This window comes from Molossus molossus, unplaced genomic scaffold (genome assembly GCF_014108415.1).
Source record: "Molossus molossus isolate mMolMol1 unplaced genomic scaffold, mMolMol1.p scaffold_m16_p_14, whole genome shotgun sequence".
NCBI lineage: Eukaryota > Metazoa > Chordata > Mammalia > Chiroptera > Molossidae > Molossus > Molossus molossus.
In genome coordinates this window covers 48,469,199-48,494,960 of record NW_023425349.1, presented here as the reverse complement: position 1 = coordinate 48,494,960, position 25,762 = coordinate 48,469,199, and the positions used below count along the sequence as shown (strand labels likewise).

The 25,762-nt window shown below is 38.9% G+C and overlaps 1 protein-coding gene across 1 annotated transcript in view; it reads right to left on the bottom strand.

Moving 5' to 3' along the window:
* Window positions 1–24,127, bottom strand: part of ALDH1A1 (aldehyde dehydrogenase 1 family member A1) — a 53,506-nt gene extending 29,379 nt beyond the window's left edge. The window contains exons 1-4 of the mRNA XM_036261424.1: window positions 24,015–24,127; window positions 10,693–10,797; window positions 2,664–2,804; window positions 389–518 (exon numbers count right to left, since the gene is read on the bottom strand). Of these exons, the coding sequence (XP_036117317.1) occupies window positions 389–518; window positions 2,664–2,804; window positions 10,693–10,797; window positions 24,015–24,080 (442 nt within the window). The 5' untranslated portion in view covers window positions 24,081–24,127. The remainder of the gene's footprint in view (window positions 1–388; window positions 519–2,663; window positions 2,805–10,692; window positions 10,798–24,014) is intronic.
* Window positions 24,128–25,762: the final 1,635 nt, after the last annotated feature.

Here is a 25,762-nt window from a genome sequence, read left to right as displayed (position 1 = left end):
AATAATTACAATTTAGAAAGAATATGAATGCCTCTATTAGAATAAAACCCACATACATAATTGCAGTGGCCAGCTTTGCAAAATTTGGGCTCCTAGAGAGAAAACTGCCTTAAGCCAATAATTCACGCATAAGAATGTTCTCACTTTAGTATTTTCTAACATATCTCTAGTGTTATCTTCTGCATGATTATGCTGAAACAATTTTAAACGCTGGTTGATGAATCTTAGCCGAACTTCCAGGTTCAGAACTGCATTGTCTCAAAGTCAAGAAGACAATAATTTTGCCTTATTAGGTTGACATCTTCAAAGGGGAATGTTTGGAACTATCCAGCTCTACAGTAATTTCCTCATGCAACCCCCACTCCAGTGGTGTCTCCGAGCTACTTGCCGATAGGTATTGTGCGGCCCTGGATCTTGTCAGCCCAGCCTGCACAGTAGCGTAATGTCTTTATGCAGCCTCCTAAGTCCATCAGATATGCATTGGAGAAGAGCTTTCCAGCGTTCATGGACTCCATCGTCTAGAAAAAAAGAGATCAAACCTCAAATCTAGACTTCTGTAAATGTTTAGATTAAAATATATATAGTTAGTATTTTGAATAATGATGTGCAAGTGAATTTTGGACATAGAAGTCATCTTGTCTAACCTCCTCTTCTTATAAAGGAGACTAGAAAAGAAGTTAAAAATGACTTGCTTTGATTTGCTTAAGGTCACATAGCAAGATCTAGATAGAAATGTTGTAAGGCTCCAATTTCTAAAGACTAGCACCCCTCTGCCTTATTCTGAATGTCCTTCGATTCACCAATTTTCTAGGGTAGTTGATATATGTACAGCTAGTGAGAGGGGTGCCTAGTCTCCTCAGACAGTTCAGGGTTCCAACAAGATTTCACTTTTATAATATAAATGTGGGTGACAATTTAGTGTCAGTGACTATTAATAATGCCTCAATAATCATTTTTTTTGTTTGTTTGTTTGTTTTTTTTATCCTCACCCGAGGACATTTTTCCATTTTTTTGTACAGATGGAGTGGGAGGGAGAGAGAGGAAGAGAGAGAGAGGGAAACATCGACGTGAAGGGACACATCGAGTGGCCGCCACCCGCACGACCAACCAGGGCCGGGGACAAACTGCAACCAAGGTACATGCCCTTAGCGGGAACTGAACCCGGGTCTCTCCGGACCGCAGGCGGACGCTCTAACCGCTGAGCCAAACCGGCCAGGGCTCAATAATCATTTTTAATTTTTGCATTGCATCTGCCTAGAACCGATCAATTCACACAAAGTAAAGTGACCCCTCGTTCTTTCATCCATGAGTTTTCTTCGGCAGAATGTTTAATTGTGAAACTCCCACTTTTGCCACTATTATCATAATGATTGTTTAAATGGTCGGGCTCTGAAGTTCAACATTTCCTAGTCTAGTGCCCTAACCATCATAGGATGCCCCTCTCCTCTTTCCCTCCCTTTGTTAAGCAGAGCCCTTTGGAACCTGATGTTCTCTGGGGTAGGAATGTACAAGTGATAAGCTATTAAAGCTGTTCCTCATCTATTATATAATCTTCTCTCTCTGCCTCATACTGCATGCCATCTCCAAATTTAATCAAACATGATTTTTGTATGTCTGTTCTCCCCCTCCCTTTACGATATTATGCTGACAAAGGCAGTCAATACTCTGTAATCCATAGATCAGATAAATAAGAGAATCCAACTTTTGGCAAGTTCTGCTTTCTTCCTACAGGACGTTTTGGTTAATGTAGTTTTACTGTATAGAGCTTCTGATTGCATGGTTTTATTTTGAGTCTTTGAGTAATAAATGGTCTTTTGAGGAACTATAATTGCCAATGCTGATTTTTTTTTTAAAACAAATTGTATGCCTTTTTGTCACTGCCAGTTAAGATTCTAAAAGTAATAAAAATTTACTCTGAAACTTGATCTTGGTATTGGTTTGTGTTAAATTGGCTTCACTGTAATACCCAACTGAGAAGAAAACAAGGAAGTAATCTCCCCCATCCATTTTATGTGCTTACTCATCTAACTGCTAAACTGTTTTTTTAAGGCAGCATACATAAAAACATAATTTTTGTAAACACATGAATAATTTGATTTTTGTTTATTTCTCACCTTTTCATCAGTAAAAAGCACATAATCACTCAGTCCAGACCATTCTAAACATATTCATTTCAGAAAGGGAAAAAGTGGTCATTTATTAAGTGTCTTGGAGGGCTAGATTAAGGAAAAATAGGATTTGTTTTAGATAAACAGTTTGGGCACCTTTAAAAAAGTCTATGAGGTTTTCTACTCAAAGAGGCCAGTGGCCAAGTAAGTTAGAGAAATCCAGTATATCATTCTAGGATATTCACACTGTACGTTACCTTGGTAATCGCTCTGAGAAATTCCAGAGTAAAGAAAAGAAATTTGTTTAATTTGGTATTACTCAGGGTTTGCCAAAGTTTAGACTGTAGAATCTACTCCAGGAGTAGAAGTTCACATCACCCGGAACCAGAGTGCAGATTACTAAGAATAAACTCAGTGGCCACGTTCCTCTACGAGAGCTGGTGGAGAAAGACTTCTCGCTTTCCTTGTTGAGAGCATGAAATCAAACCCACTTGCACTCCCGACAATAACACTTTCTAGAGATCCCACTCCCTGCCCAGCGCGTTGGGTACTCACTGCCAGCAGCAAGCTATCTCTTTCAATTAGATCAGCCAGCTTGTACAACAGCCGTCCCCTCTCCGAAGCGTCCATGGTGCGCCATGGGGAGCCCATCTGAAAAGCCTGTCGTGCGGCCTTCACTGCCTTGTTCACGTCCTCCTGCAAGTCAAAGGCAATTCCATTCAGGAGGTGAGACATGGTAGCAAATCCAGTGGCAATATCCCTGTGAAACAGACTCGAGCACCATGAGCAGGCACGGGTCTTCATCAGCCCGAAGTCTAGCACTTTGGAATTGCGTCTGCTGCCTGGTCTTTAGAACGATGGGTTCCCCATACACAGTACCTGCTTGATTTCCTAGGATAAACCTATTATAATCTTTTAAGAACTGCTATCATTTGAGTGCTTGCCACATGTCAAGGAAGGGTCTCATGACCTCACACATGTTCACTCATGTCATTCTCAATAATTTTATGAGTCAAATATGTTCCCCATTTTACAGATGAAGAAACTGAAGCAAAGAGAGAGAGGAGATTTGCCCAAGGTCAATGGCTGGAAGTGGCTGAACGGTGGCCTCTGCTCTTCACAGTTTCATTGCGGTGCTTTGGGGACTGGGTTACCCAGTGCTCCAGGGAAGGCGCAAGATGTAAAATGGTGATTATCTCCTTTCATCTCTGGTGACTCAGCAGTCTGTGCATTCTCTCATGAAGAGCCTACTGGGGGGTGAATAAGAAACTTGTTTTGCTGTTGCTCCTTCCTTTTGTGCGGCCAAGAGAGGGCACACAGGTATGTAGGCGGTGACATGGCACGGAGAAGGGTCTCTATGTGACAATTTCTCACTTCCCAACTGGCTACAAGAAGATCTTTTTGAATTCCTAACTAGACAAAGAGTCAGTTCCTTCCTTCCTTCCTTCCTTCCTTCCTTCCTTCCTTCCTTCCTTCCTTCCTTCCTTCCTCCCTCCCTCCCTCCCTCCCTTCCTTTTTCTTTCTTTTAACAAGGTTCTGCTTAGAATTGCATTCCTTCAAATAATCAAGCAACGCCGCACTCAGTCTGGCCTCCCTGCTTCACCTCTGTTGCCTTCACCCTCATTCTTTTTTATGAACTGGATTTAATATTCCTGTTCTTTCCTAGTCCACTGAGTTACACACTTTCCCCTGGCCACTCCATTCCCACAGACTCCAGTTCATACCTCTTCTGAGCTCCTATAGAACGTACACAGGACAAAGGTCACCGCTTCTGCATCACCACTTCGTGTGCCCACCCCCATCAAATCAGTTGTAAACGCTTAAGAACATAGATTGTTCTTCTTCTTCCCTTTTTTGTTTTTATTTTTTGTATACAGGACTGGCCACTGCATGGAGCTACATATGTTCCACAATCATGGCTACATTTCAGGCCAATAAGTTGCAATTTTCTGCAGGAGACATCATTGTCTTTGAGAATCTGAGGGGAAAAATTATTCTACAATTTAAAAAATTTTTTTATTTATTGATTTGGGGGGGAGAGAGAGAGAGACAGTGAGAAAGAAAAACATGGATTTGTTGTTCTACTTATTTATGGATTCATTGGTTGATTCTTGTATGTGCCCTGACCAGGGATAGAACCTGCAACCTTGGTGTATCCGCATGATGCTATAACCCACTGAGTTACTCAGCTAAGGCCATATTCTACATGTTTTAGGTTGCCCACACTTAAACTAAACCCCATTCACCCTGGCCAGTTTGGCTCAGTGGTCAGAGCATGGGCCCATGGACTGAAGGGTCCAAGGGTTCAATTCTCAGTTAAGGGCACTTACCTGGGTTGCAGGTTTGATGCACAGCCCTCATCAGGGTTGTGCAGGAGGCAACTGGTCGATGTGTCTCTCTCACATGGATGTTTTTCTCTCACTTCCTCCTTCCCTCCCTTTCACTCTATCTAAAAAATCAACGGAAAAATTGATTTAATCCTCGGGTGAGGATTAACAAAAAATTAAAAAAAAAAAACAACATTCAAGGAAGACATCACCCTCTTGAGAGGCATGGACTCCAAACTAATATCCCTCACCTTAGGCTATATTCAATTAAGCAATCCTAAACTTACAAGTCTACAAATTAAAATACAAAGAAACAAACTATTTTTATAGTATTTATCACCACACTAAGATGATCTAGGGTGAGAGAGAAATTTTAGAAGTGTAATCTGGTCTGATTAAGTGATAATATTTATAGACTACAAGCAAACATTCTTTCACTATAATACATCATACAGTTGTATATCTCACTGTCTAACTTGAGAGAATGATGAGTATATACAATAAAATATATGCATTACTACTTGCCCTTCCTGAGAAACATATATACTGTCATATTTTGGGTATTCAGTTAATCACAATGACTGCTTATATCTGGACATTGTTTTATGCCACAGATACGAAACTTTGCCAAGTTATATTTGGAGAGCACTGTTGGAAAAATAAAAAAGCAAACCACAGGAACCTGAAATTGCCAGTATGATATGTGGACACCACAGCATATAAACTATATGCTGTGATGTGTTTAAACAGGTCTGTGTGACACAGCTTTCATTTGGACCTTCTGCTCAGTGTTCTGCCATCAGCCGTAGCCAAATATGGTTTATCACAGACATTCTGCCCTCTCAAAGGGAAGTGAAAAACTTGCTTCAAGGCAAGGAATTCCGCCATATGGGAACTGCATCCCTGGAGAATGCTGTTCTTTCGGTTGTGTCCTTTGAATCATGTTTCTACTTTTCTCACATTTTGTATTTTAGCTTATAGGCACAGAAACAGAGTGATCATAGTTCATATATAGCTTTGAAATAAAGCAACCCAGGTGTGAATTCTGGTTCCTCATGTATTGGCCATATACGTTTTGAGTCACCCATCTATCCATCCGTTCATTCAACCATCTAAAGATCTGCTAAATTCTCTATTCTGTAGCATTCTTATCATCAGGCTACTAATAATAAAATACTGACATAAAGAGATTGCCCTTTTGAAAATTCCAATAGAATGGGAGAAATGTACCGCAAAATAAGCACTCTAATATATTGTAAGATGTAAAAAATTTTCTGAAGTGAAATGTATTGTGATGAGACTTCTCTAAGCTTTAGTTTTCTTACCTTTGAAACAGGGATACATTACCTCAGAGAGTTGTTTTGAAGAGTAAATAGGTAATACTTGAAACCCATTTTCTATGTGACACACATTATGTTAACTGTTCATGACATGGTAGCAATCCCTATTGTGGTTGTAGCAGTAAAAACAACCTTAAAATACCCCTCAGCAGTTCTGGGATAGTTTAATCCTTCCTTTTGGTTTTCACAGCCCTGTAAATATTTTCGGCCGTTATTATCTCATAGTGTTGCCAGCCCTCCCATTCATTCATTCTCCTCTCTCCCCGAACTGTCTTGCCTATTTCTACTGGGCGACTCCTGTGCAAATATTTGTATCTCACCACTTTCCCTTTCACGTATTTGCAACTGCCGTCTTTGGCCTGCAGTCTTTAGGCCAAACTCCGCTTTCTGATGGTCAAGACCCAACATTTTGGGCCTCACCTCACTTACTCAAAATTCTGTTCACATTTTTCCTCCTCTATCTGGCCCAACTTCTCACCTTTGCATTTGTAATTTTCTTTGCCTAGAATGTTCTACAGGAATATCCCTTTTACTCTCAAAGTCCTATATATTCTTTAAGACCCAGCTGAAATATCACAGCCTTCCTAAATCCCTCCCAGACTAACCGAGTTTAATTAACAGCTACTAGTTAAGAGCCTATTGAGCTCCAGGCACTAAAGCTAAACTCTTTTTTTTTTTTATTGTATGCAGCAACTTTATTTACAAAACTCACTTTACCCCCAAAAGGTAACAAAAGGGTTACATAGGGCAACCCTTTTTTAAAGATATCAATTTAATTTTACCTGTTTAAATATAGAAAAACAATTAATATACATTGTATTAAATATATTCAAGTGTCAGCTATTTCCAGAAAGACTGTTGATGATAACTATGGCTCAACTAAATAACAAATGTCAGTAAATGGTTCCATAAGCAATTATGCTCATAAAAGAAGCAATCGCACCTTTAGATAAATATTAACACTGCTATTTATCATGTCAACTCAGTCAGTAGAGATCATGTTTCTACAGTAGGACTGCAGCGGGCAGCTAAAGCTAAACTCTTTATAAGCTCACAATTACTACTATAGTTAAGCATCATGGACCTTGTTTCATAAGACATGAAATACAGCATGAAACCCATCCTACAAAATTCAATCCTATCTCTGACTCCAAAATCCAGTTTTATAGCTCTGAAAGACTATGCTGATTATGATCTCCTTTGCAGTGAATATTTATTGTTATCTGTGTTATAAGCTATAACATTTCTTATTGTTCCATGACTTTAATCAGCCATTAATAAATATTTAATAATTTGTTACCTATTATATACACTCATCATGTTACATTGATTTTTATAAATACTCCTTATATAAATAATTTGCTGACATTGACATTTAAACAATAAATCATATTGTAATTGATTTAATTATATAACAGAACTTTTATATTAATCAAAACTATTAGGTATAAAGGTCTTCTTCTTTTAGTTCCAGGACTAGCATTTCTTGGATTTTTATTCTAGGACTAACATTTTCCAAGGTCATAATTTTTTGATTAACTAGAACACAATTTGGTACATGAAATCAAATTTGCTACCATCAATAATACTTTTGCTGCACAGGGTTTTAAATGTTCTTTTTTTTAAATTAAGGGACAAAAGCTGGATGTGTAAAGAGAATAACTCGAATGCTGATGAAACATCAAATGCCTTGTAAACACAGTTTCAGAAGGACTACACTCTCTGGCCAGTCTCAGATCGTACATTTCCATGTTGAATTCATTCAGATTTGGAGAAAATAGTTATTAGATCAGTTTCACTTTTACGTCTATCATAGCCTTTACTTTTTTTTTTTTTTTTTTTTTGGTATGTGCCCCTAGCAGGAACTGAACCCGGGACTCTGGTCCACAGGTTGATGCTCCAACCACTGAGCCAAACCGGCTATGGCAATAGAGCCCTTACTTTAATGGACATTTACTTTTATCCCCAGCAATTATTTGTTACATCGTGCTTTGGTATTAAAAGCAGTTTTAAGGTTAGTCAATAGGCCTAAAAGAGCCACTGAAGTAAAAAAAAAAAAAAAGTTCCCACCCACTTTTGTAACTTGCTCCTCTTCTTTCTTTGATACCAATGAAAGGTGGTATATAGCCTATTGTTAATTCCATTCTATTCATCAGTTAAATCCTTAAAACCTCTTGGCTCATTATCTAAAGAGTCAGTTCCAAAATATTAGGTTTACTCTGACTATGTAATTCAGTAGATTTCTACCTTTCACTGCGCAATGTTAGAAGTTATAAGCTTTTTCTGGTCACCAAAATTGTGAAAACAGTTATAACTACTTAAAAACAAATGTTAGTAGATCATACTAAAACAGCATATGATGACAAGAGTGCTGGATGTCAAGCCAACAGTAGCCAACCATGAACATTTTATATCATAAACAATTTGACTGGAGTGTCAAGTATCCAGCCAATGTGATTAGCATTATGACCTGATTTGAAGCTTTGCTGGGTGTGAATGAGTGTCCTTGATCCACACTTGCACAGATTTTCTGCTCTCCTATGAGTAGGAGTAAATGGCAATAAACACAAAGCAAATAAATGACAAATATTTTTAAAGCTTCAGGTCTGATCCTCAGCTCACAATCACTGCACTTGAGGAAGAAAGTAATTCCCACCAACAATGCCAAGAAGACCTCAGATTGCCTGACAAGATTTCTACTGGAACTCCAGGCTCAGATTTGTTTTACTGGTGAAACTAAACCCGAAAGCCAGTGAGCAGCAAAGCAAAATGCTCAGGCCCCAGAGTTTTCCATCTCTCCAGGGTTGACAGAACCACTCAAGCAATGAGATAGACATTTGAGGTAATTTACTGCTGTGTATGTACTTCTCTAGAAGTCTCTGGTAAAAACTATTCCTCTTGGTTGAATGTGAAGAATACATTTTCTTTCCTCTTAATTCTGGGAATGGCTCACAGGACAGACTTCTGGGTCTACCAGAACATGTCACCAGGCATCATCACTATTTCTCTGCCCAAGTTTGGTCTGATAACATTTCTTAGAGGTGCAGAGTGATTCCAATCATCAACTTTCTTACCTGCAAATGTCCATGCACCCTATTAAATGCTAACAGTTGAGAAGAGATACAACGTGTTGTTTAATGCCTTAGATCGGGTTCTTCAGGTGTATTCCCCCACCCTCACCCCAACCGGCAACATTGCCATCACCTGAGAAATTGGCAGAAGTACAAAACCTCAGGCCCTACTCTAGGATTATTGAACCAAACTCCAGGGATGGGTGGGACCCAACAATCTCCCCATTTTACCCAAAAAAACCCCAGAAATTCTAACAAGGTAAATACAAATGTGAAACTTCTGTTGTCTTACTACAGAAGATGATTTAAACGAGGTCCCGAGGACCGCACCTTGCTCCGGCAAAGGCAGTGACTAGCATGCAGTGTTTACCAAACAAGATGTAGTTGGACTCTTACGTTGAGGGAGGTTGACGGGGCAGAGCTGGAGGCCAAAAACAAGGGTTTGCTTTTCCTCCGAAGACAGTGAGAAGCCCTTGAAGAATTTATGCATAGAACTCTGGCATATACTGAAAGTGGAATCTGAAAGCAGGCGACATGTGTCTCCATTCTGTTCTGCTTCTACTTCTTGAGCTGTTGACCCCTCTGACTAAACTCTGCACTCCTGCCCCTAAAGGCATGGGTCTTACTTGTACTTCGAATACTCCAACTGAATCCAGAGCCCTCCCTAAACGCAGAAGAGCCCTACAGGTCTATTGCTATCTTGGAATAGGTCTGCAAGGTTTAACACCGTGAGATTAGTGATCTCATTGATTGGAAAGAAAGAAATAAAAGAATGAAGACTCAATGAGAACATGTGATTGCTACAGTGATCAAACTGAACATAGTGTCACAAATGCTATTATCGTGGGTTTTTGCTGACTTCGTCTCCCAGTAGTCTTTTCAAGCAGCAACAAAACATTTTTATCTCTCTATACCTTACTTTACAGAGATTTTAAGTTTGATAACATCTGGACAACTCAAGACCAGAAAATCATCTCAAATTGAACTGTGAACACATACACTTTTTAAGTTATGTGCTCAGATAAAAATTCTGAAGGTTTTTACTGTCCTCACTCCCCAGGTTATTTAAATTATCCTACATGATTATTGATAATAATCACAAGGTAAGGCAGTAGCCCTGCCAGCCTCAAGTTCTGGGGTCAAAGGGCAGCATTTGAATGCTGATTTCATTACTTATTAGCAATGTCACCTTGAGTAAATGACTCAACCTTTATATTCTATTACATCATCACTTGTAAAAGTGACTAAAAAGAGTTAACTTCTCCAATGGGTTGCTTTTAGAACTTTTTTAAAGTAACAAAATAAAAGTTGGTTTTTGTTGTTAGTATTTTTGAGAGGTCAACAACATTTTAAATTTGTGATTCAATTTAATTTATTTAAAAATTCAATTTTAAAGATACTAAGTAATATTAATTCAATAATTTTTAATAAAATAACTTGGTAATATGTTATTCTAAAAGTCCTGTATGAAGTGTTGTTTTAGTTTCATTTTACAACTTAAAAGAACAATTTTACATAAATAAGGGATTTCTCTGCTTTTAACATATATAATCATTCACTTCATATACAGGCTATTGCTACACTAAATCGAGAGACTCTTTTGATTGAAAACCATGCAAGAAAAAATAATACGAAAAAAATTCCCACAACACCCAAAACATGGGCTCATCATCATCACTCCCTGCCTACTGAGTGCCCTTTGTGTGCTGCAAACATTTCCCAGATGGCTCAAAAATCATATTTTCATGACACGTCTACTTGAACATGGAATGGGGTTTGTGGCTCAGAATGGTGAGGAATAAGCAAAAAACCTGGCACAAAATGGAACCAGTGTTAGAAAACTCACCTTATCTCCTTCTTCGACCTCGCAGAGTTTCTCCTCAGTTGCAGGATTAAAAACAGGGAATTTCTTACCACTCACTGAATTATGCCATTCATTATTTATGAAGATCTGTAGAGAGGAAGAGAAAGTGGACAGGCATAAATATGTAGCAGTTTTGATTAAAAAATTTTTTTTTCTTCATTTATTTTTAGAGAGAGAGAAAGAGAAACATCGATGAGAGAGAACATCCATTGGCCGCCTCCTGCATGACCCCCACTGGGGGGTTTGGCCCACAACCTGGGCATGTGTCCTGACCGGGAATAGAACTGGTGACCTCTTGGTGCATGGGTCAATACTCAACCACTGACCCACACTGGCCAGGCCAAATTTGATTTTTTAAATAAAAATTAAACTAAAGCATTGCAGAGTGCCTAAGTGAGCCCAATGTTATAACCTTGTTTCCCTTATGAACCCTTCACAATATTTTTTTTTATCTGTTTAAGACATTGTACACACACACACTAAAATAAATAGTACTTTTAAATTATACCAAGTTAGAGGTCATTTCAATATGAGAAATACAGACTGAAGAAAACAACCTAGAAAAAGATGCTTTTATCCGAAATTACCAGGGATTTGAAGCAAGAGCAGAGGATTTGGTGGGCTTGATCTTTATGATCATTGTCTCTATTTTCCACCTCAGATTCTAAAAATGCTCATTCTGAGCTACTACTGATTTAATATCATAAGTGACTATTTTCTGATCCAATATTTACTGTTTTAAAGGAAGTGTAAGCAGTGGGGGGCATTAAACAGAGTTTGTTTTTAAAGGCATAGGGTGTCATTCTCTATTTTAGAAGACTATTTAAAATGTATTTGTCCACAAATGAAATCAGGTACTAGATTTCTTACTGGTGTCTATGAGAAAAAAGGCAAGCAGCTAAAAGATACCAAGAGGTCTAGCAAATATAAAATTAATTTTGTTCTGTGTATACAATGAATCAAAATATTTATAAAGTGTTAACATGTCATTTAAAGGGTTTGAATTTCAACTTTTGCAGCCTTATATTTGCATTTCATTATGGAGCCTACTAGGGTTTTAATATCTCATTTGTCTTTTACTAGAAATATTTGATGAAGCCCAATTAAGAAGTGCTCCTTTTGTGATGATTAAGTTATGATCTGTTTTAGATATAAGTTAGAATTTCTTTTCTCTCCTCTCATTCCATTATTTCTTGTCTATTCTCCTTTTTCTCATGACCATTGGAATAAAAAAAATAATCAAGCCCTGGCTGGTTTGACTCAGCGGTTCGAGCATCCGCCTGCAGTCCAGAGAGACCCAGGTTCAGTTCCCACTAAGGGCACGTACCTCATTTGCAGTTTGTTCCCAGCCCTGGTTGGGGTCATGTGGGTGGCAACCAGTCGATGTGTCCCTTTCACATCAATGTTTCTCTCTCTCTCTCTCTTCCTCTCTCTCCTTCCCACTCTATCTGAACAAAACATGTCCTCGGGTGAGGATTAAAAAACAAACAAAAAATAATAATCATACGTACAGTATTAAATATTATATAATGCAACTTTCTGTTAGATTTATTTTTACAACATAAACTAGTTTTTTGAAATCACAGGTAGTCAATATATGTAGTTTTAAATGAAGGGTGATGCACTGGCCAGTTTGGCTCAGTAGTTAGAACATCGACCTTTGGACCAAAGAGTTGAGGGTTCGATCCCCGGTCCCAGTCAGGGTGGTGCGGGAGGCAACCAATCGATGTTTCTCTCATTCTCTCTCTCTCCCTTCCTCCCTCCCACTCTATCTAAAAATCAAGGAAAAAAAATATCCTCACATGAGGACTAAAAAAAATTAAATGAAGGGTGACAAATGCACTGGACTTATAATATATATTTTAATTCAGAGAATTCTCTTTACCTGGTATTTAAAGATAAGTTATTAAGAGTGCAACCCTGAGGGGAAAATGTATTCAAACACTGCAACTGAGCTACATGCCCTTACCGGGAAAGGGACCTAGGACTCTCTGGTCCGCGGGCCGACGCTCTAACTGCTGAGCCAAACAGGCCAGGGATAGACTTTATCGCTTCTAAACTGAGAGAACCCAAGTCTCACCCTGTCAGAGATACACCCGGAATTCCACCCTTCCACAGTATAATTTCATCCAAAATCGAATATGGAGTTGATTTTATTTTGTTAGGCTTGTGGTGCGAAGACTAATAAGAACTTTAACATTATAACTTGTGGCCCCAAATTTGGATTTTTTTGCAGCTTGAGCTCTGAAGCTGCCCACAGAGCACAACTTTGCCTTTTCCGGCTCTGGAACTCCTGCAGTCGGACCCCGATCCCACCCCTCTGCCCCTGGGCTCCCCCCGCCCCCACGCCATCCCACGCCTGTACTGATCGTACTGTTTGATAAGTTGTGCTCCTTGCTTCCTTGTTAAATAATACTCCCTGTACTGTAATTGTGTGATCAAAGACAACCTTTTTTGTACAGGCCTGGGCTGAAACTAGGACTTGATAAACACTTAATCATATATTACCCATTGTTCTCATCTCACAATTCACTTGCTTGATCACTGAGTCAGCCAAGCATTCCAAGTCCAGTTGACTCCACTGATCAGAAAACACACGATGGAACCTTATAATCTTGTTTCCCCCAGTAACCAATCTCTTTGATCATCAGCTCCTTGCAACCTTTGCCTTTATAAACCCTGCCCTACTCCCTCCATTTCGGAGCATATTCTCGATTCATACCAAGGGCTATAATTCCCAGTTTACAAATTGTTACCTGAATAAACTCTCATTAAGTTCTTTAAAAAGTTATCTCCTGATTTTTGTTTATAGGTGAAACTCTGCGGCGCTTACTTGAGTCCTCGTAGGTCTGTGATAATTTGAAGTTTCAAGTTCTCAATAATGCTACAGCCTATTTTACTCCCTTCATATAATCGCTTTTGGTGAGAAAGAGCCATTACAATATGTATTTACCATCTAGCTTCATTATTAGACTCTAGTATCTAACCTGCACAGGGAACTCCCCATTCCAATGAAAGCCTGTGAATGTTTTGTAAATGAGCATTAACCTAAAATAAGAACACAGGTTTATCTGGCAGCCTGTGGGCAACTGATGATCCCAAATCACCAGCAACTGCTCTGCTGCATTCAGTTTGAACCTTTTCTGTAAGAGGACAATGTGAACGCAACTTTTGTTTGAATTTGTGTTTATATTCACATAATCCAAATGGTCATTTTTTCCCCCAGGAAAGTGTACGTCAAATGATGAGTAAACACCTGTCTCATCATTTGGAAGGTGCTGTGGGAACATGAGAGATGAGTGAGACATGCCCCCGCTCTCAAGGGGCGTATGATTTGTGAAGAGAGTGTATTTGTATCAAGATCAGCCAGTAAAGAATTGAAGGAAGTACAGTAAGCTCAGCAAAGCAGTGCTTTAGTTAATAAATCACAGAGCAGAACACTTGGAAGAGAGGGGCGAGGGCCAGAGGAATGTGTCCTTGAAGGGTAGGACTGGCTTGGCGGCAGAAAGGAAAACAAGGAGCGAAGGGAGGGGATGCTGTTTGGATATTTGTAACAGTGGTGAGATCAGCCCCGAACAGAGAGTTCCCGAGGAAACAAGTCAGAGATAAGTTCTGATGATGAAAATGAAGCTGGTTGGTGGTGGAGCTTGATACCCAGAGTGAGAAGTTTGGACTCTGGTCTGGATGTAATAAGGGAGGAACAAGATCAAAGAAATGTTTTTAGAAAAACTGATTTTAAGGTCCCCAAATGGATTTTTGAAAAAGCAACCAGAGTCCAGATATTAGTAGAAATCATTTTAATGTTCCAGGCATGAGGTCAGAGGGTTCAGAGTCCAGTGACATAGCACTCCAGTTTGAAAACTACGATTTCTATAATCCTCCCCAAACAGAGGCCTTGCAGCATAAAAACAACTCAGCACGAATAACGACACGATCAAGGTTACTACGAAGCTGAAGAACTGTATCATCCTTTTCCTTCCTCTGAGCTATGGAGAAGTAATTGGCAGGAACCATCTTAATGATTATTCTGTTTCAATTTTATTGGCTTTACATTTGACATTTGCTTCCATCTAACTGTGAGACCACATGTTTTTGAATAATCCTCCTTCCAGTGATTATATAAAATGGTTACAGGGGATATTTTCCAAGACCACCAGTGGATGTTTAAAATCATGGAGAGTACCAGATCCTATATATACTATATTCTTTCCTTTACATACATACCCATGATAGAGTTTAATTTATGTTAGGCATTGTAAGAGAACAGCAACAACAACTAATACTAAAATAGAACAATACACTGTAATAAAACTTATGTGAATGAGGCATTATTAAGTAGAATAAGGGTTACTTGAACACAAGCACTGTGATACTGTAATAGTTGATCTGGTAGCCCAATGGCTCCTAAGTGACTAATGGGTGGGCAGGGTATACAGTGAGGAGACGCTGGACAAAGGAATAACTTGTGATCTGGGTGGTACAGAGCAGGACAGCTACTCAGAATAGCACAACATTTAAAAATGATAAATTGTTTATTCCTGGAATATTTTATTTAACATTTGTGGACATGGTTGACAGAGGGTAACCAAAACTGCCAAAAACAAAACCATGGATAAAAGAGAAGTACTGTATATGAAAACTGTAGGCTAGTGAATGTTTATTAAAATAATGATGACACTGATTTAGGCCTGTTGAAATGCTCTATCATTTCCCTCCCTTTGTTCATTTTCCATTTGCTATTTGCTTTTATCAAGTTCAGAGGAAATGGGATCAGGCTGTAAAAGTTTTTTAAAAAGTTATTGGGTTCTATTTAACCATTATATTAACTATGTTCTAATTATGAATTTTGGACTCAGGATATATGTGAATAATATATATATACAGTAAACCTCGACTTAAAGTTTACAATATTGATTGGAAATTATAGATGTCTACGCATTTGGACTTCAAGTGCTTCTTATATGGGAAACAATCAATGGTAATGTTGAGGCAACTTAACAATTGATTTTACTCTTAAATTTTTGATATGTCAGATTTTAAGGGATGTATCATATGACTTTTAAATTTTTAAAAAAGTGGCTGTTTGCCCTGGCTGGTTTGACTCAGCGGTTAGAGCGTCGGCCGGTGGTCCAGAGAGACCCGGGTTCGGTTCCCTCTAAGGGCACGTACTTTGGTTGCAGTTTGTCCCCGGCCCTGGTCGGGTTGTGCGGGTGGCAGCCACTCGATGTGTCCCTTTCACATCGATGTTTCTCTCTCTCTCTCTCTCTCTCTCTCTCTCTCTCTCTCTCTCTCCCACACACACACACACACACACTCTATCTGAATAAAAAATGGAAAAATGTCCTTGGGTGAGAATAAAAAAAAAAGTGGCTGTTTTCTGAATACATTTTGGTGTCCAAGTCATAATTTAAAAAAAAAAAATGCTTTTTCAAGTAAAAGTTATTATGTCTTAATGTGTTTGGTATAAATCTACAATTCTAAATTAATAAGTCTTTTCCTTAAACTATTTCTGGCTTGGATCAAGCTAAATTTGACTACCAGGCAAAATAAAACCTATTAACCTTATCTGCAGACATAAGAGTTTGGGACCTGTTGGCTTAAAGGGGAGAGGGCCCCTGACTCCCTCCAATAGATATTCAGGGTGCCCTATGTTCATATTATCTCTGTTTTTTGTTTGTTTGTTTTTGGGGGGTGACATTAGTTAATAAAATTATATAGATTCTGATAATACATCATCTGTATATTACATTGTTTTCACCACCCAAGTCAAGTCTCCTTCCATCACCATTTATCCCCCCTTCACTCTCCTCTCCCTCCCCCAGCCCCTTTCCCTCTGGTAATCACCATGCTGTTATTGGTGTCTTATGATTTTTATTTTTAATCCCTTCACTTTTTCCACCCAGCCCTACAAGTCACGTGATCTCTGACTGTGAGGGGCCGGAACCTGGCCAGTGGCTCTAGATCCTAGAAGGAGAGTCAGTGCTTTTGTGGTGGCCGCGAGATTTAACAGATCACATTTAAATACACAAAGTATTTCTTTCAAGATATGACAAGGGTGAGAAAGGCGAGGTGATCCCCCTTTTTATGTCCCTGTGTGAATTTCCAAACCTGAGATCCCGTCACAGCACGTGGGGTGTGACGTGCGTTGTTGGAAATGTATAGGAAGCGACGGGTGTCATAAGTGCGGAGGCCTGTTCTCAGCCTTGGGCACACACAGAAACACAAAACTCTGGAAGGGGGGCCAGAAAGAACAAGATGCAGGTTGAGTAATGAGAGACTGAACAAAAATAAGGTGGGGATGTTAAACATTTAAAAGAATCAAAGCTTCAAAGCTAGATCTTTGGCAACTACTTTCAACCCAAACCCTGAGGCAGCAAAGCAAAATGTTGAGACTTGAAGTACAAAAGTCTAAAAGGAAATTAAGGAGGAAGTAACAGAGGGGAGGGAAATATTTAACTGTAGTAAAAGAAATAAAAACAAAAAGAGAAAGTGACCAAAACAAAAATATCATGTCTGCTTTATATTATAGTATGACTTCAGTGACATGAGTGTACACTCTTATTTTCTTGTTTGAAAAACCTCTTCAGCCTTTTCAACTCAGGGAAAAAGAAAAGCACTTCTGATTCGAGCCACATCTTCACGATGTCCCACAGATGACAGAGACACTTGTCCACAAATCTGCACATCGTAATAAAGAAGTAAACTATGATGGCAAAGGGGCAGGAGTGAGTAGGAGCGTGACCCTGGAGGGGGGGGGGGAGGACATCTGTAATGCTTTCAACAATAAAGATAATTTTTTAAAGGTACAAAAAATATAGAAGCACCAGAAAGTTCTGTACATATTTAATATTAACAATATCAAGACCCTAATACAATACTTACAAGCCTTCTTCCTTTCAGAGAAAGTGCAAAGTGTAGAGTCTAATTCAGTTGTTTGTTATTTGTATCCCTTAGACTTCTAAGAAAGTATTGGGAGACTTCTAAGAAAGTGCAAATACTAAGATAATGAAACCTGGGGGAGAGGTACTTTGTTCAGGCAAAGTTTTAAGATCTGTGATAATATGAGCACATACATGCACACACACTTGCTCACATACATAGTCAAAATATATCATTGTGATAAATCAAGGTTTATGTAAGCACCTACTTTTCTAATTTGCTTTTTATTGCTCTTTCTTTTGAATTTAGCTCCATCTCTGCTGCCACTGACATCTGGTACATGTGTAATGTATCTGGCCGCAATTATAATAGCATCACGAAAACCCAAACCACCACCACCACCACCCCAAGCCAGATAATTGCTATTTAGAGACAACTGTATCATCATTTTATCAGTACCTCTCCTCCCATGAGATTTCTTTCATGTTGGTGTGTATTAGATCATAGATTACCCGTGCCACTTCAGGGTATTTCCTTAACTTTGGATTGTTCTTCAAATGAGTTGTTTCCCATACTCCATAAGAGTTTTTCTTACTTGGGCCCCTCTTTCTGGCAAGTAGTTAACAACAAATTCATTAAGTAAAGTCCGCTTTAAAGGAATCTTGTGAACACCTGTCATAGAGACTTACGGAATAGGAACAATACTCTCTCTTAGGGTGTATGTGACTCACTTTAGTATTTTTGTTGATTAGATTTCTTGAAGCCAGGCAGGTGCCAGACTACAAAAAAATTTGCCAGGAATGCATTTCTCAGAGATGAACTAAAATATTACATTCACGAATGTTTATCTCTCAGCAGCAAAATTAACGGTAAAATCCGTCACTGGTTTGTGGCCATAATCTAATCTCGTTGGACTCACACACTTTTTAAAGGGGAAGGTAAGTATTTCTGACCTGAGTATGAGTGAGTTTCTAGCAGAAACAGAAAATCAGATCCCTAAGGAACAAGATGGTGGTCACTGCAGGTAAAGTTATAAGGTTGACCCAAAACTTTTAGTCTGTTGAGCTGGTCAACAGACTCTGCTTGAGTAGCATCAGCATCACCCAGGAATGTGTTAAAAATGCAGAATCTGATACCTCAGCTTAGGCCTACAGAATCCATCAGCATTTCAACAAGATTCCCAGGTGATTTACTAGCAAGCTCATGTATGAGAAGTACTGCTCTAGAGTAACTTCTCTCTATTGGTCCACCTTTTGGGGATCTAATGCCCATGTCACCTCTTACTTATCATTCAAGTTTTAGTTCTCTCAATCAAAGTAAAGAAAGTACTTGTTAGTGACAATCCAGTGAGATTCAAATAATACTGTTTTTAGTGTTTAAGGGGAAAAAAACAAAATCACGTGGAAAAGTATCAGCTCTGAAATGAGAAGATTCCGAATCAGTTTGTTCTTTCTTTGTCTCTTAAGAACTGCATGACCTTGAGCAAGTCACTTAAGTTCTCTGAGCTCAGGTACCTAAGCTTTCAAATCGGAGACTAGTAACATCTTCCCTAGCTTCTTTCCAGTGATTAACTATGAACTTCAAATGAGATCAACAGGTAAAAGCAGTCTTGAACTGTGACTAGCAATTCAAGTATTCGTTCCACTTACATTGGGAATGGAATAATTTTAGAATTCTAGGAATCATCTTGGAAGGAAGATTAAAAAGAGCCTAGACCAAGCAGCTAATAAGTGCTGGGCACTTTCCACCAACTCCCTCCCTTAATTCTCACGGCCATCTTTCCAAAGTAGTCTTTATTATTCCCAATTTACAGGTGGGCCAACCGATACTCGGAGAGATTAGAAGCCTGGCCAACATCATATCATAAAGAAGTAGAAGAGCTGGAAATTGAAGCTGAGTTTATCTTGTTAAAGCCACTACACCTCGCTGCCATCAGCTATTTACTCAACTGCTTCCAAGGCAAAAGCAAACAAAATATTGCTTCAGTCAGCAGCGAGCTAGGAGTTCCTCAATGAAAACAGGGCCCCTGCACAACCAGCTTTGTCTTGAACATAGAGTCCTGTCCTGTTGTAAGCCCTCCACCCGCCCCCCAGTGGTTTCTCTTACAAAATCCACCAGGCAATCTGGCCGCAGCCTCTGCCCCAAGTCCCATCTCACCCATTCTCTCCCCTCCTCGCCTTACTCCAGCGCAGCAGCCTTTCGCTAGTTCTTTGCACACACCAGGCTCCTCTTCACCGGGTCTCTGCCTGTGCCGCCAGCTCTGGTCTGTGCTCTCCCCACGCTGCACGCAACCTTCTGCTCTGCATCTCTCAGGCTCCCCTTCACTGTCCCTTCCCTGAAACCTCACCAAAAGGAAGCTCTTCCTCTCACACCCCCTCAGCTTTTTGTTTTCTTCTTTCTAACATTTATCATAATTTGTGATTGAATTATCCACTTGTTTCTTTTCTTCCCCATACCACCCCACACACCCTCCAAGAATACAAGCTCCATGAGGCAAGAATCCTATTAGTCTTCTCGTACCATAAGACTGAGCACAAAACAGTTGTTCAATGACATTCGGTAAAGGAAAGGGGGACGTGGGAGAAACCAGTGAAGGGGATGGGGTGTTTAAAAAGGTACGTGGTCTGAATTTGTTTGTAAGAATTTACAAGGAGACAATGGTGCCTAACACATAATATTCAATGACTCATAACTTTTCTCCATTAAAAATGTATCTTTTGGATGAAAGCTCCAGTTTCCAAAACTTCAGATGGACTTATATTATTTAGCATATTTTTGGGAAAGAAAGCATTTATTTCTTCCTCCTGGTGGCCAGAGAACAGCTGAGCAGCAACTGGAGAGGCTCGTGGTCATGTCCCCTTGAGTAATCAGGAATGGACAAGACAGTCAGAATGAAGAACAGAGCAGGATTCCGACAATTCCTTGCCCCAAAGTAGTGATACTGATCTGAGAGCAGTCACTTGGTGTGAGGGTGTTGAGTTTAGTTTTGCCACTTACTAGCTGTGTGACTTAAGGTGAGTTATTTAACCACTCTGTTTCTCAGTCTCCTCATCTACAAAACTGTCTCATGGGGTTATTGTTAGAAGTAAATAAAAACCATTATACAGAACTCAAAACAGTATTGGCACAGAGTGAACATGATGAATTTTAGCTGTAATTATTTCTTGTGGTGTGTGTGTGTGTGTGTGTGCGCACGCGCGCACGGGTGCACACACCTGTTGTAGATTTTTTTCTAGCATGCACAATTATTATTCAATAAGTTAAGTTGAAGAGTTAAGTTTAAGTTTAAAGATTTGGGGGTTTGAATTCTGTCTGAGAAAGCTTGTCTTCTTGAATTTCCTTTTTTTTTTTGGTGAAGAAACAGTGTTGTGAAGGGAAAATGAAAATCAAAATTACCAAATTTTGTGAGAGAAACTTCCTGATGCCTGCAATCCTGGATAAACCCTTGGAACTTTGCTCTGAAGCAATCCTTGTCAGATGGAGCATGACTGTGCAAGAAAGAGTGACAAAAAGACTAGACGAGAATGAGAAGCAGTTCTAGGAAAGGGTGTGTAAAAGAAGATTCTGGAAAACTGGGAAAAAGTCAGAAAAATAAATAGGATAGGATAGTAATGTTAATCAGTCACTTCCCATGTGCCAGGTACTATTTCAAGTGCTTTATATGCATTAAACTCATTTAATGCTTTCATCCACCTTAGGAAATTGGTACCTTTATTATTCCCATTTTACACATAAAGAAACCGAGGCAGAGAGAGGTAATGTCGTTTGCCCAATGATCACAGAACTTTCAAAGAAGCTCTTTATTTAAAGGCTCAATAAAATGGATGAGTTGGCAGACGTATGATTCATTTCAAGTTGGAAAGGGGATAAATGAGGATAGAGATGGGATCGAAGTTTATGTGGATTTATAATGATGTTATTGAGGTTTTAAATTCTAAAAACCTTTGTATCATTTTAGAAAGTAATTCTTAACTCTGATCTCTGTTTTATCCACCCCAACAAAAAAAACTAATCAGACTGTACTAGAGAATAAGTCATAAAAAAGATATGCAACAATGACTTCTTTTGTTTGGGTGAAAAGCAGTCTCAAACTTGAGAGTATGTAGGTCCACTCCTACCATAGTTGTAATTATTTTTTGTTACTCAACCCTGCTTGTCTCTTTCCTCTACCTTGCCCCAGAGACCAATATACTTCCAGTGATAATAAAGAAGAGCATTAACATAGTAAGAGAAAAATAGTTCAGAGGTTAGGGGTTGGCCGGAGAAAGTAATTCCTCAGACACTATAAAATCCTTGTTTACTTGGTTTGCAACCAGGAAACTTAGTTAATAACCATCATTTTTCCAACTCCTCTTGCAAGTGCAAATCCAATACAATTCTTTAGTGGGGCACAGTAAAAAGAAAATGCAAAGGCATTTGAAAAAACTCACCCATTTAGATTTAATTACATACATAACTGGTGTCCTCCCAAGTGTGAAAATGCTGTGACCAATAAATCAGACAATAAAATGCTATCTAAGCAGAACAGATTTATAGAGAAGTGTGCAAGCAATCAAAATTCACTGAGTTGCATTGGGTATTTTTACCCAGAAAAGTATTTAAATGCAAGAGAAAATCCTGCTCATTGAATCTTGCCTCCTTTTGAACACTTGGTCAGCCATGTTCCCTGAAGGGGTGTTCTTGTGCAATGACTTTGAAGAGACCCAGAGATTTTCATCTTAAAAATCTTTCCCTGTGTTAAAGGATTACTAGATCTGTATTTGTATGTTAGGTTTTAACGACCATCTAATTTGTCTAGTACTCTTACATGCTTAATTAATAACTACTAAATGAAGCTTAAGTGGAAAGAGTATTTCACATTAAAGCTTCCTTGAGATACATGTATGAGGAGACGACAAACTTCTGCACAGCTAGATTTTTAAAAATGTGACATTCAGACTACCAAATATCTTTCAATTAGAATAATAATAATAAAAAAAGACTCTTTGTAATAAGAGTAGTGGGATAATTCAATTGCATTGCCAACGATTTTAATCTTTATGAAACGCATTTTTCAATGCACCTTGGATTGAAATTTCTTGTGAATGACCAACTTGGGAAGAGAGTTGGGAAGGCTGGAGTCTTGAGTCTTGTCATTTTTGGGGTATGACTTTGCCAAGTGTAAATTGTTGGAGGGTATGAACTCCCCACATTTCTAATGCTCCCATTTGGAATAAAATTAAATGGAAAAATGTTTCCCCTTTTAATAATATGTTTCCTCTTCTGAAAATAATATGTTAATACACTTTATAGCTGCTGATCAACCGAGTTAAAGGCACAATCTGATCTCTGCAGACACTTTCGTAAGGAAAAGAGCCAGTCAGCTGAACAACTTCCTGATTTTTTGTACATATGAAAATGAAAATGTGACTGACCTTAGGATTTACAAAAGCATCTATGTATACAAATAACGAAATAAAAAATAATAATAGCAAGACTTATACTTTATCATGAAATTATAATGCTCTTGATTTTTTCATTGACTGATTCAGAAAGCAAAATGGCTCTGCTTGAGCTGAAATATTCCCTTTCTCAGTTTATTTTCTCCATCACAACATAAAGCTAAATTTAAGTAATTTTGGTTACACTGGTATTGTTTTTTTGTTTCTTTAATTTGTTTGGGAGTCCTAGGCTCTGACAGGAAAGCTAGCATTTAACAGTGTGAAACAGGCAAAGTTTCTTGAACGATTCAAACTAGATCCATTTCTTCATTCTCCCTAACTGTGGATTTTTAAGTCTGGATCTAGCTCCTACTCTTGTTTCTCTATACATTTATCAGTTAACAATTACACATCTGCTCCAATGGCAACACACTTTGCTGAAGAAATAAGTAAGAATGTTTTCTTTCACAAAATATGCTGAATAATGCAAGTCCATTTAAAGTTTTTGAAATAGGAGCTTTTATTCAATTTATTCAATACTCAGACTTAGGTCCTTCGATGTTGACACTCATTAAACATATAGAAAGATCATGTTACTTCAGCAGGCTGTTTCTCCTTTTTAAAAATCATTTCCCACGTGTTTGTCTCTTTCCAGTTTCTCTAGCAACTATTCGTTGTCTTACCATATGTGCTAGGCTATGCTGAAGTTAATAGAACTGCTTAGTAAAGTCCACTGAATCCCAACACAGGAGCCATTCACACAGAAGAGAATGCCTTTCACTTAAAAATACTTTTAAGAAATAAATTTATGAAAAGTTACCTGATGTGACTTGGAATCCATTATTGATCAGGACACTAAACTCAGAACTGCCTTTTGCAAACCTTTTTCATTTTTGTATTTGCAAAGGGCTTTTTACACAAGTTACTTCAATTGACCTTTTATGCTTTAAGTAAATGTAGTTTTTATAAACCTGAGGCAAAGCAGCAAATATAAATCGTACTAACCTTAGTATATTGAAACTTCAGATTGGTGAGTGGGACAGGTAAGTCTGACATGCCTGGGGACGACATTTCTGGTTCGGCTCCTGAAACACAGGTGACAGGCTCAGTGATCTTGTTCTGATAGAGCACTTGGCTTTATTTGTTCCTTTTTATCTGCACGGGGCTAAGGTTTATTTGCATACTGGGATATGATTGGATGGACAAACTCGGAGCAAAAAGAAAATGACACTACTTATTTGTAACACCTAGTGCAGGAAGCCCTTGACTTTAAAGTTAAATCCTTAAGAACCGGTGCTCCAGCACCGAAGCCGCATCTGGAGACGGGGCGCTATTTGCAGACGAATTAATTTACAAAGCCGAAACCTGGGAGAAGGGTTCGCAGCGCAGCTGTTCTGGCCACTGAAGCCAGTTAGTATTTTTTTGGCTTCTCGTGCTTTTTATGCTCCTGTGAAACTTTCGGTTCTCTGGCAGACTTGGAATTAGAGAACTGGAGAATCAGGGGTCTAAAACGGCACTCGGTCTCAGCGTAAGCTGGTGGGGAAAGGACCCTGGCCAGGTGTTTTCAGGTCAATGCTGTTAGGGGAAGAAAGGCCCTCTCTCTAGACTCTGCCCCGAGTCCGCTTTCAAAGAATTATACAATCTAGTGTATTTTAACTGCTGGGTAAGTAGACCTGCTGTCATTTCAGAAGCTCTAAATTACTTTATGTATGGAAACAGGAAAGTCAGCAGGACTTTTGGGGAACTCCGAGCACACTGTCACACATGGTCAGCACAGTAGCAATATGGCAATCTTGTCTGTGAACACTCACTTAAAATGAAAGTAACCTCTGGTTTTGGAAGTTGGCTGTATTTATCAAGCATTGATACAGGCAATGTACAAGGAGTGAATTTAAACAGGACTCACAAATAACTCAAGTTCGTAAACTTAAATTAATATTTCAAGCTGAAAACATTCAAAAAGGACACATTGTCACTGTACTACTCCCATTTTTAGTACAATGCTTCATTGTATTGGAACTTTAGCAAAAGTTACAGTAGGAACAAGTAGAATACTTTGGATGCTCTTAATTTGATTACTAAGAATCCAGAAGAGTTTTTTTCCCCCGAGTGAAAATTGCCAGCTCTCCCAAATATGGGATTTAGGGAGGGAAACAGAAGCTCATTGAATAGTTACACCCAAGCTGGTGCTGAACATTGCTTTCTCTTTCCACCCTTACTCAGTTCCCCCATTTGACAGACAGACAGACAGACAGACAGACAGAGAGTACGTAACTTGCTTATGATCACAGATCTAGTACGTGCAAGTCATGAATTTCATTTTCCAGAGAATTGGCTGTTTGGGTTCTCAAAGTGAATAGTCACCCTCACAGGCACTTAAAGTTAGCCTTTGAGTTGTCTAAGACGAGGGTCAGCAAACTTCTTCTTCGAAGGGACAGATAATAATTTTAGGTTTCTAAGCCAGATGGTTTCTGCTGTCACTAACTTCGAGTCTACAAGAAAGAAACGACAGACAATAGATACATTAATGGCTGTAGGTGTTTTCCAACACAATTTTATTTATAAAACTAGGAGGCAGGCCAGATCTGGCTCATAGTCCAGCCCCCCCGGATTCTAATGCAACTATTCCCAAGGTCCTTGCTTCCCTGTGCATCATGTTTGAAGACCAGATAGAAACTTTTGTATTATTTCAACATTTTTTGTCTATCTCTTTCTCTCTCTCTCTCTCTTGCTCTCAATTTCTTTTCTCTTTC